Below are 12,500 nucleotides of genomic sequence, written 5' to 3'. Positions count from 1 at the left end.
AATCGATTAAACAAAATATTTTAAGATATTTTAGGATTGTAGTTGTTGTCTCACATTGTCCAAGAAAGTTGAATTTCCCCCCTTATAAAAGGGAATAACTTTAATATGCCTGACACCTCAATAAAAAATTCTCAAACTGTGGAAACCATAATTCATTTTCCTTTAAGTTTTAAAACAATGCATAATTCTGACGTATCTACAAACTAATTTTAAATCCCCAGTCGCATATTAATTAAATAAAAACACAATTAGGACTTCTTATTACAATATCAGTTTGACAAACATATTAATACAATATTCGGTATGAATATACATAAATAATGACAAAATTATCATTCTAAAACAAATTTTTACGTCCCCCATATTTAACCATCTGAATAAGAATTTTTTGGATGTCATTAAGCAAACCAGCTTGAGAATCACCTTAAAAAGTAAGTCTAAAATAATTCAGTTTTATATTGGCATATGTTCTTAATCATGAAAAAAAATAATCTTGAATACATCTTAATTATTTGCCGTAATAAATAATTTGGACACAGATTTGTAACTATAAGAATATAAAATCCTCATTTCTCGACTACGTTTTTCCCATTTATTTCTACTATTCAAAAGGAAAATGAAGAAAAGAGTATTTAGAATAAATGATACTCTAGAGTTATAAAGCAAATGAGGTATATAGTGTCTTCATGAAGAAGATAAATGAGTAATTGGGTTGATGGTATAGATAAAAGTAGATATAAAATAAACTTATGAATAGTACTATGCACTAGAATAGAGCATAAAACAGAAATCCACGTGAATGAATAATTGATACAGAGGACACAGTTATAAATAGCTGAATTTACGGATGTAGGAGAAACATAGTCACCGCTTTGGCTATGACGGGAACTGGGAAAAAAAAAAAGGCTTTTATCCATAGCCAAAGGGAGAAAGAATATCCCTTTCCTGTTTTTTAAACCTGAAAAGGAAATAGCTTCCACTTCTCCTTGCAAAAAAAAAGAAGAGAAAAATTAAGAAGAGAGTGCCGCTTCATTTACTTCTCATAATGATCTCATTCCCTCCCTGATATGGAGATTTCATAACATCAGGGAAAAAATTAGAAGAGGAACAGGAAAGGAAGGGATTTTCTCTCTCTCTCTCTCTCTCTCTCTCTCTCTCTCTCTCTCTCTCTCTCTCTCTCTCTCTCTCTCTCTCTCTCTCTCTCTCTCTCTCTCCATTTAAATAAAAGTCTTTATCATCAAATTAAGAGTTATAATTTTCCTATTTTCTTGTGTTTAGAGTTCTAAATCTAATTCCAAAGTTTTGTATGATCTGACATCTAATATCTTTAAAAATTAAAGAAGATTTATCCAATAATTTCCTTTCAGTATGAAAGCTGAATCCTATATCGAATCTACTAAGGTTTTCATTATTTATTCATTATTTATTTATTATTATTATTATTATTATTATTATTATTATTATTACTATTATTATATCACAAAATCTTGTGTGACCAAGAGGTGCTTCCTTGATTTGTGAACATTGTTTAAATGGGAAAAAACACGAGATTTACTGCTAGTCTTACAGTATCTCCTTCCTGTTCCTTCCAAGATGAAGTAAAGCTCATCCACGTCTCTCTCTCTCTCTCTCTCTCTCTCTCTCTCTCTCTCTCTCTCTCTCTCTCTCTCTCTCTCATTCAAGGGAATGCAAACAGTTTAGTTTTAATCTTTGTCCTTTTCATTATCATCATTTGAAAATATTCATAAAATAATGATACATGTAATGATTACCGCCTCTTGCAGGTTCCACGAGAGGCCGTTACGAACCAGACTAATGAAATGGTTGGATTTAAAACATTTACTTCGTCTTTGAAGTTGAAACTCAACGCTGACCAGCTATGGGATGAACAAGGGCGGGTGCTCCTACAGTGCGCAGCTGAAATTCCCGGATTATTCTACGAAACGTCAGTGCTGGAACTACATAATCCTGTTTTGAGAAGAGCCAGGCTAACTGGACTCTTTGCCTCTGGTAAGTAGTCTATGATATTACTAGCTGTGATGAACGGTCTATCATATAGGATGAGATTAGAAGACACACAAAATTGCAACGAGTTTTATGTCGCAACTGGAGATCTACCCTGAAGATTTAATCACTGAGATTTTTATGTGTGAGCTTTCTTAAATGCACAACCCGTTAAACTGCCATAAGTATAGCTTCAATAACATTAGATATAAAACGATATCGTTCCTGCTATCCTGATGAACTTCTCACTGAAAGTACGTATGCCTGGTGTGAAATATTTTCTCTTCTTCAATGTCCAAATACTATCCAATTAATATACCATAGTACTCTATAGTACTCTTTGAAATATTCACGTTTTACAGACTTTGTACAAGCACTCTAAGAAACCATATTTAATATACTTTTATATATACCCAGTAAAATAATACAGACACATCTTAGTAGCTTGTGCAATGCTTTGACAGTCGCTCAATTACAAAGTACTGTTTTAGAAGTCTGAAAGATTGTGTAATTTTGGTCCCCCTGCCAGTACGACTGCTTGTAACTATTTTTTCGATTATTTCTACATACCCATTGTTAACGACTTCACAGAAGTTAAAATTACTCCTAGCTCGAACTCTGATTTTTATTCTAAAATATAATAATTAATATACATAAATTAATACTATTCAATCATTCTCCCGGATATGTATATTACAAGACATTTTACATTATAATATATCTTACGATACGTTGCATCATGATAAGCATCTATATACTCAGTCCAATAAATCAATACTACTCTTAATTATTAGTTCATCTAAAAAATAATACTAATGTCAATGCAACATTAAAACATTCAGAGCAATGCTATATATTTTTATGTCCAAAATTACTGTTCTTCGATATAATTATGTACTGGTCTACAAATTTCATTGTCTTCGGCTTGAAGCGTAACTAGGGGCGTGTATTATCATTATCTTACATCCATGTCTTCACTTATTCCTTGGAAGACTTTCATCAGTAATAAGCACCATATCATTATTCTAGAGGCTCTTTTTTGGAATATGCCATTTCTAACGTTCTTGAAGTATCACCAGGTACTTCACCCATCTAGACCAGAATATATCAGTCAAGATTTGCACATTTCCTTTTTCTTCTAGCATAGATCTCTGACTCTTCAGTATGTTCTGATGACATCACTTATTGTTGCCAATGGTCAGAAATTATTACTCCTCTTTCACACAAGAATGTTTGGTAAGCATCCATATGCCATACATAATCAAAAGTGGGCCTGAAGCCTTACAAATAGATCGAGTCATTTGCACCTATACACTTTCCATCCAGCTTGCAGCAGGAGATTAAATTTCCATTTCATACTTTCGATTGTAATTTTCTATGTCTTTATGGTGCATCTTTTGCAGTGCCCCCCCCCCTCTCTCTCTCTCTCTCTCTCTCTCTCTCTCTCTCTCTCTCTCTCTCTCTCTCTCTCTCTCTCTCTCTCTTACAATAGTTACAGGTGTTCTCTCAAGACTAAATGTCACCCACTTCAGACTCAGTAAAGCCATAGAAATAAATATAAGATTCAAGTCAACATGCCGTAAAAAAAAAAGGTGAATTTATGGAGCCTTGGGATACTTTACGGTAAGAGAATATTATACAGAAGAGATAGAATACTTCAGTGAAAAGGAAAGATCGTATACGGAAACCAACTTAATCTCAACCTGTACAATTCAAAGGAGAAACTCAACCCTTAGAAAATCCTCCAACGACAAATTGAGGAAATTTGGCAGAGAATGTAGATAATGCACATGAAAGTAAACCTAAAACACTAGTAAATCCTGGAAACTAGCAAACCTTAGAGGAAGAGAAAAAACAGAAAATTTACTCAGAGTGGCTCAGTTCAATGCTTAGTCAGTTAAAAACGAAATGGAAAACTTCAGTGCAATGATAGCTAGTGAGGAACTTGATGTCATAAGCATTACCGAGTCCTAGATTCAAGAAAAAAACAAAGTATTTTATCGGAGGATAGGAAACCCCAGGTTTCAAGCTTTTCAAGAAGGATCACCTTACCAAAAATTGTGGAGGAGTAATGCTCTATGTTAAAAATCACTTGAACCCAATGGGAGTGAAATTAGAAAACCGAATAAGAAGTGACAGGTGCAAATGTTAACACCATAGGAATAAACATGTCCATACTAGTAATATACAGACCACCACATCTATCTCAACAACGAGACGAAGAGCTGTATAGACAACTTGGACAAGAAGTGAACAATAAGCTAGTTGTCCTGATGGGAAACTTCAATGCAGCAGTAAACTGGGAAACTATGAATTCTACATCATTTACAGAGGGACACAGGCTACCAGAATTTGTCAACAATGAATTCCTCCATCAGTGGGTCGATAAACTAATTAGGGGAGATAACATAATAGATATTGCGCTAACAACAAAAGAAAATTTAGCATCCAGTATCTCAGTAGACAAAAATATTGGCAAAAGTGACAAAAGAATAGTGAGGTTCCAAGTAATATTCCTCATCTAACAGAAAGGAGAATTATAAAAAGAAAAAAAAAAGAGCTAGACTACAGACAGGGTAAATGCACCAAGAATTTAGAATACGACACAACAGGGAACATACTGTAGATACACAATGGGACTCCTTTGTAGAAATGTATAAAGAAAAAAGGTGAAATGCATACCGCATAAAAAAAAAAAAAATTACCCAATGGCACTCCGGAACCCAAATTGTTCAACAAAGAAATAGCCAATGCATTAAGAAGCAGAGAAATGAAACACAAATCCATAGGTTCACATCCTTCAATTTATGAAATTTCTGAGCACAAAGAGTTAAGCAGAAATATATAGAAACTAGTTAGAAATGCCAAGACCAATGAAGAGAAAAGAGTGGTTTCAGCTAGTAAAGAAAACCCGAATGATATTTTTTATTTGTAAACAGTAGAAAACCAATCAAAAACAATATTAGGTCGTTAGAGACTCGGAGGGTAATTCTATAACAAATATGGAAAAATCCAAATTGATGAAAGCATATTTCACAACTGTATTCACTAGAAAAGAATCAACAACCCTCCCCAGTTATCAGATATGAAGGGTCACAACCACTAAACAGAATTGCCTTTATAATGGATGATGCCAAAAAGAGAATAAAGGGACTCGTTAAGTTTAAGGTAACAGGTCCAGATAGTAGTCATCCAACAGAGAATAAAAGAACTAGAAAAAGAGATAAGCCTACACTGTTACAAAATGTTCCGAAAGACAGCCAATGAAAGAAAAGTACCACAAGGATGGAAACTAGGCATTGTTCCTCTAATCTACATGAAGGGACCAAAAGAAGAACCTGGCAACTACAGACCGGTGTGTCTAACTTCAATGTCTTGTGAAAACTTTTTAATCAAATGTAGTAGATTCAATAGTAAAACATACAGAGAAAACAATCTTCTGATAGAGAACCAACATGGATTTAGACAAGAGATCCTGTGTGACAAATCTGTTGGAATTTTTTCATAACATGTTTAGCATTTATTACAAAAGCAGGGCAACTGTCACCATATACCTACACTTTCAAATGTCTTTTGACAAAGACCCTAAAAAGGAAAATTAATTGTTAAAATTTGAGCACTAGGCATCATTGATGAGGCAGCTGAATGGATCGAATATTAGCTGACAAACAGAAAACAGAGAATTGTAATCAATGGAGAAGCCTCAGAATCTGTCCTTGGCCCATTACTATTTCTGATTTATGTTAATGAAATAGACTGAAATAGACATAGGGTTAACTAGTAAATAGACATAGGGTTAACTATTTGACAAATTTGCTGACAATACTAAACTGGGCATAAATGCTGCAAACTCAAAAGACATAGAAGCCTTAAAAGAGGATCTAATTAGGTTAGGTGAATAGTCCAAGAAATGGTAAATGCTTTTCAACTGTGGGAAATCCAAAGTTATGTACATAAGTTATAGTAACCCAAAAACAGATTACTCAATGGTGGGTAATGAAATAGAAACTGTGAATCAGGAGGAAAATCTCAGCACTATTAATAGGAAAAATTTGAAGTTCAACAAAGAGAGAATAAAAGCTGAAAAGCACAAAAACTAATAGGTTACATAAAGAGACAATTTAAATAAAGAAGCAAAGACACTGTATTCCAGCTTTACACATCACAAATAGCACCCCATCTAGAATATGTAGTAGTACAACCTTGTGCCATCAAACTACTACTAACTCCAAGACAATATGGATATAGACGTATGATGGAACGTTTGGACTTATTTGATCTACAAACTCAACAACTCAGGAGACATTTAATAGACGCACTCAAAATTCTTAAAGGAATAACAAATGTAGATTATAACAACCTATTCACGCTTACCACAAACCAGTCCAGAAGTAATCGAAACAAACTGGAATTGAAAACATACACCACTCAATGTGGTAATTTCTTTACATACAAAATGGCAAATACAGGCAACAGACTTCCAGCAGATGTAGTAAACAGTAACACGGTAAACATGTTCAAGAATAAGTTAGACAAAATCATAAAAACTCTCTAAAGGTTTGAAGTAAATCACTCTACCCAAGAGCAAATGGAGTCTCCCTGGATAGACTAAAAAATCTTTGGGACATCCAAAATCCTTGTAACTCCTTGCATCCCATTGTCAATTCTCATCAGCTTTACACTCTCTTTGGTTTATGGCATTCACGAAAGCATCAGTGTCCAATGAGTCTGCCCTTTTTAATGGACTGCATGTGATGTAAGAAAAGAAAATAAAACCCCATATGTCTGACTGGTGATCTGCTGGATTGGGGTTTGATACCCACTCAAGCTCTATCATTTCTTTTAGTCCTAGTAGCCTCATCATCCTTGTGAGCTTTGGATGTTTTTTTTTTTAGAATAGCCAATAGGTGTACTTGCTGAGTCATTAGCAGTCATTCACTTCCCCTCCCTGGTCCCAGCTTGGGTAGCGAGGGGCTTGGGAACTCATTATTTGTATATTTGGTCAGTCTCTCAGGCATTTTTCTGCTAGGGCATTGTCACTGTCCCTTGCCTCTGCCATTCATGAGCCACTTTTAGTCATTTAAATAAACGATGAATGGCAAATGATTTCTTGTATGATGAAACTGTAACTAAAGATACTGCTTTCCATATTCAATTGTACCCTAATGGCTTTCTTTATTTGGAAGTCTTCCTTTAGGTCCCATATCTGAGTCTCAGACAATCTTTCTTCGTCTGTAATATATCGATGGACCTCTTTCTGCCAGACGTAAATTTGATGGGTTGAAACCTCCTCATTGTGTGGCTGTTACAAGATCTTTAACCAACTGCCAACTGCCCCTGCATCCTGGACTAACTTGAGGTAGTCGCCTATATAGTAATTTCTCCTTATAGTGTTGACAACTAGTGATTCATACTTTTCCATATTATTTATTGTTTTCTCCAGAACAGAATTGGCCACATTTGAAGATAAGACTGTTCCAAACGTGTACAGTTATCTAGTATCATTCTAGTTATTGCTGTTAGTGATTATCATGAGACCACAAGAATCCTGAAGTGTCAGAATGTTGTTTGATGACTTTTACTAGGCAAAACATGGTCTCAAGGCCCCACATTAATAATTTTTTTTTCTCTGAACCGGGTTAACACACCCACTGGGATTGACACCGACTAGAGAGTCTAGAAGATCAGGACCTTGTAGAAGCTGGTCATTCAGAAAATATCAATTGAATTTTTCACTGCTGTCAAATACTACTCTATGAAGGGGTTCTTGCATGGACTGCATCTAGTAGTACCTTTTGTGTAAATCCTTTCTTCAGCAACTTATCCACAAATATAACAATCTTTTAAACCTTCAATCTTTTTAGTCCTTTTTATTGCTTAGTAATTTCTTCTTTTGCCTCTCTGCTCTCTTGGTGGATAGAATTTGATGCTGACATTCACTTATGCATTGCCCCTGAATGTAAATGGAATTTCAAAATGTCCATTTGGGAAATAGTGTTGATTTTCCATCAGAGACATGAACTTCCTATATTCAAGTAAATACCCTATATCTTTCAAATTGTGTCCTTTGTTTTTTCATTGATGGTGCAATGCTTTCTCTGACTATCTTCACTTTCCTAGCTAATATCCTATAACAAGTGACTTCTTTTTTCACTGATTTCAACTTGCGCTGGTTCATTAACTGTACAATCTGGTTTGAGTTGTTCTCAGCTGGTATGGCTCTGATTGGCTGAAATACTGCAGGACAATTTCTGCTAATAAGAAGTTCGGAGAAGCTTTATAGATTGGAAGTTAACTAGCTACCTTTTCAGATATGGTATAACCGACAAAATATCATCCCTTGGGATCTAGTTACGAGACTGGAATTTCTTCTTGTACAAATGTCTTTTGCAAACATGAAGGATTATTTCCATTGATGTCCATCACCACCTAATCTTGGATGACAGAAGTAAATGGTCTGTTCCAAATAGTGAACAAAGCTTGAGTGTGTTTGCTAATAAATTTGCATTCAGCTTTTCCTTCAACATTTAAATCATAAAGAAGCCAGTAGATACATTGTCACAGAAGCAGGAGGTTTCAATTTCAACGTTACCCTCCTGCCATACCTTCACTGGAATTATGGCTTATAACACTGTACTAGCTTGTGATTCAGATGTAGCACAAGAACCTGATGAAACATTAGCTTCTAGCATTAACTACAAAGTCTTTTCTTAGTACATCTCTTTACAGTTTGATTATAGCTAGGGCAGTCAAAACAAAGTCCTTTGATCTTCAAGAAGTCTACTTTATCTTCTCTTCTCTCCTTTGAGAATTCAGAACAGTCATCCAGGTCATGACATCCTTTACACATGGAACAATACCGTTTAGCTGGATTTGTTACTGCCATTGGTGAATGGGCTAGCTTGCTATGACTGTATGGTTGTGGCAAAGGGGTTGGTATTGTGCTTCTTTGAGGAATGGTATGGCTTGCCTTCTTTTGGTTTGTGTTTGTCAGCTTTTGCTGCTCATCTGCTAGAATAGGAATTTTTGCCAATTCAGTAACATTCTATGCAAACTTCATCAAACCCTCATATATTACCTTGCACTTCTTAGTCAGGATTGATGCAGAAATGTCACATGATTTATCAAAAATGTATGTGGGAAGTTTACCTGCAATAGCCTTTATGTTGGGAATATTGTTGAGACTATCTACATTTGAAAATGTCAGCATGGCCACATCACGCTTTTTCAAGTCCCGTCATAACTTCCTTAATCCTTAAGGGGCATCATTCTTGATCTCTGATCAATTGAGCTTCTCAACATATGCTGCTGCCACTTTATTCCTCCTTTAACAGTGTCATAGCTTTCTTGTATTCTTCAGGTCCTTCCATAAAAGTATCAACTTATCCAGACTTTCAAGATTCCGTTCAACATCCTAGTCTAAGTACTAAAGTCTGTCAGCATCACTTGATGTGCTGTGTACTATCTTTACACTAAAAGCCTTTATGAAGGATGCAAAGGCTCTGCAATTACCGGTGAATTTTAACATGTTATATGGAGGAACTGTATAGAATTGGCCCTATAACGTTGAAATTGTACCAGGATCTAACTCTGTTTTGATGTAGAGCTATAGTTTTTTCTGGAATAAATGAATCCTTATAATTCTGTTTTGTGGGAAAGAAAGCGTGATTAATGTTGTAATATTGAATTAGTAGTGGGTTTCATAGATGTGGTAAAATTTTCTTGTGTAAGATTTTCCCGAAGAGGAGAGCTGAGTTTTAGAACTGAAGCTAATATTAGACTGAAAATAATCCATGAAGGATGGTCTTTTCAGCTGGTGAAAAGCCTCTGATGGATTTATACTGACTTGGTTCATGATTTCTGGCTGGGGTGCTCTGCATTTGTGGTTCAGATGCTGGGATAGATGAGTTTATGTATATAGACTTTTGGATCCAGTCTGTAGTATATCATCCAGTTTGGTAGGCTCCTCTCCCTATTTTAGAGAAATAGCTTGAGCCAACTCAAAGTCGAGCTTTATAATTTCCTCAGCTTCTTTAGCTCATTCGTTTTCTCTTTCAAGGGTAAGTTTAAGCTGTTCCATTTGAGAATTTCTTGCAGCTTCTTCTTGCCCTTCTTGGGCCTTCTTTGCCACATCTTTTACGACTATAATTCTTTAAACCGTATTTTGGCATTGTAAGATCTAGTTGATGTGTCAGACCTATGAGAATAGTGCTTGCTGTGACGAAATGGATGGAGTTGTAGGATCTGACAGACTTACTGTTCAGCTGTCTCTGCATATCTTCCTCTTCTTTCTTTATCCAATCATAAACTTGATGTCTGAAGATAAATCTAGTTTACTTTTCTTCATGACTTCTTGCAGCCTTTCAGATATTATCTTTTGTGCCCAAGGCACCCACATAAAGCTTGTGACACTGATGTGTTTGTCAAACAGCTCCATATAATATTCAATAACTTCCTTAAAAACTTTCAAATTATCTCTGCTTTTCACGAATACCTTGATTTCATAACTTTTCTTTGTAACTGCTATGACAGTGGCTGTGTGGGTTCTTAAAAGGTTGATACCTAAAAAACCTTGGGTGAAGCAATATTAGTTTAAGCTTGCCCAGCAATACTGTACTTTCTTTTTTAACCCAGTTTTGATCCAAGTTGTTACCTACTGAAGGAAGCAAACGATGTTTTTAGCTGCAGGCTGTTATCCTGTTAAACTTATAAACTCTCTAAAAGCAAGCATGTGAAGAACAAAATTTTGTGTGACTTCTCAATATTCAATGATTATCCACTGAATATATCCAAGCAAACTATATTAGACTTTCAAATGGTGTAAAGAATCACTAATCACTTGTAAGACACTGCCTACAAAAGCAACGAGAAAATACCTCTTTAACCTACTTGATCAGTTTATATAAGGTCACATACATGTAGTACTTGTATATTTTAATAACTATTACAATGCTCTGAATCCTACGAGATTATATAATACTGTGCTAGAAGTTGGATGAAAAACTTAGTTTTAACCTTATCTTCAACCCATCACTAAGCAATTCATAGAAGGGAAAACTACTCTTAGCGTGAACTATGATTGATCTGCCATGATATACTTATTAGTATATAAAGATCAGCATTCGTCAATGATCCTTACATATAAAGTGCTACACAAAATATGAATAGTAAAATCATAACCTAATGTCTTCTGTGATGATTAATGCAATCCATATATGGACATAACCCGATTTACATTATGATGTATCTAATTGAGTGGTGCATTATGATAGGAATCTAGCTCTGGTCCCATTAACACTCATGTCATTAGGAATGAGGGAAAAAAGTTGCATTACCTTTATTGGGTTACTCTAATGCTGTGAAGTGTGCTATAGATGATAGACCCCGTTTTGTATATCTTACTTTACACACAAAAAAAATGCATGTAATGGAAATATGCAAATATTCTATCTTTTTTTTTTTTTCATGTAAAATAGAAGGTTGGTGTTTTCAAATTACCAAATCATAGATATGGTTTCTTCATAAATTATATTTTAACTTCCTTCAATAATGACTCTATTGACCATTAATGACCATGGTCATTTATCCTAAAACTTTTTCGAAACTATATCAATTTTGCATTGTACATTAAGATAGTGGTCTATTACCTTGCCCTCCTTCCCTCTCCAGCCGCCAGACATCCAGAAATCCCTCTCATTCTGCAGTAGCTCTCTTATGAGGTCCCTTCCCATGTTATGAACAATAATCCTTTGGAAGCGGCTAATATCGCTGCTACTCTACTCTCATAGAGCCTTCAGAGACTGCCGTTTTCCTCTTCAATGGGGGTACTAACGTTAAGATCGTGGTTTGTACGGTGACCTGTTCCCTAGTCTATTAATGCAATGAATCATGTTTATAAATTCTCTGTTCTGACAAATAAAATTTCCATATGGAGAGGCTTTTTGCTAATAATTTTGCTATAAGTCGTCCTGTCACATTTTGATTTTATTAGTATGGCTTCAGCTGGAATATCACGGTGATACTTCATGACATCGTAATAACATCAAATTACTTGCATGAATAGTCATTTATGTATAAAATCTTTTAGAAAATGTTGCCCTTAGCTTTATAAGTCCATATGTTTTCCAATCTTCTATTTAAGTGTGAGCACAAATATATATTCGTACATGATTTGTGTAGCAGTAATTTGAGTAATATCTAGATATCTTATGAGGAAGAAGCAGAAAACACCAGTGATGGTTTAAACCAATAGATATGAAAATGACGCTAAAGGGAGGGACCTTATATCCAGAACGAGTGCCATTGGGGCTATGGTGAAACTGTTTATCAGTTTTTAGTGAAGAATTCATAAGTAGCTGTTATCACAAAAGTCGTTGAGAGAAAGTTTACCTTTTCATTCAGCTCTTCTTGGTGTTCTCTAGAGACGTGTATATTCTTGTGGAATCCAATTTTGTACTTACTCAAAATACAGTCAGCTTGACCATTTTAGTTGATTA

The 12,500-nt window shown here is 35.1% G+C and overlaps 1 protein-coding gene across 2 annotated transcripts in view; it reads left to right on the top strand.

Annotated features, from left to right (window-relative positions):
* The window catches only part of LOC137642180 (uncharacterized), a 667,115-nt gene that overhangs the window by 652,367 nt on the left and 2,248 nt on the right, over window positions 1–12,500 (top strand). For both annotated transcript variants that reach the window (XM_068374728.1, XM_068374727.1), the window contains one exon: window positions 1,785–2,010. In XM_068374728.1, the coding sequence (XP_068230829.1) occupies window positions 1,785–2,010 (226 nt within the window). The remainder of the gene's footprint in view (window positions 1–1,784; window positions 2,011–12,500) is intronic.

The sequence above is a fragment of the Palaemon carinicauda genome, chromosome 6 (genome assembly GCF_036898095.1).
Source record: "Palaemon carinicauda isolate YSFRI2023 chromosome 6, ASM3689809v2, whole genome shotgun sequence".
NCBI lineage: Eukaryota > Metazoa > Arthropoda > Malacostraca > Decapoda > Palaemonidae > Palaemon > Palaemon carinicauda.
This window is presented reverse-complemented; position numbering and strand designations above follow the sequence as displayed.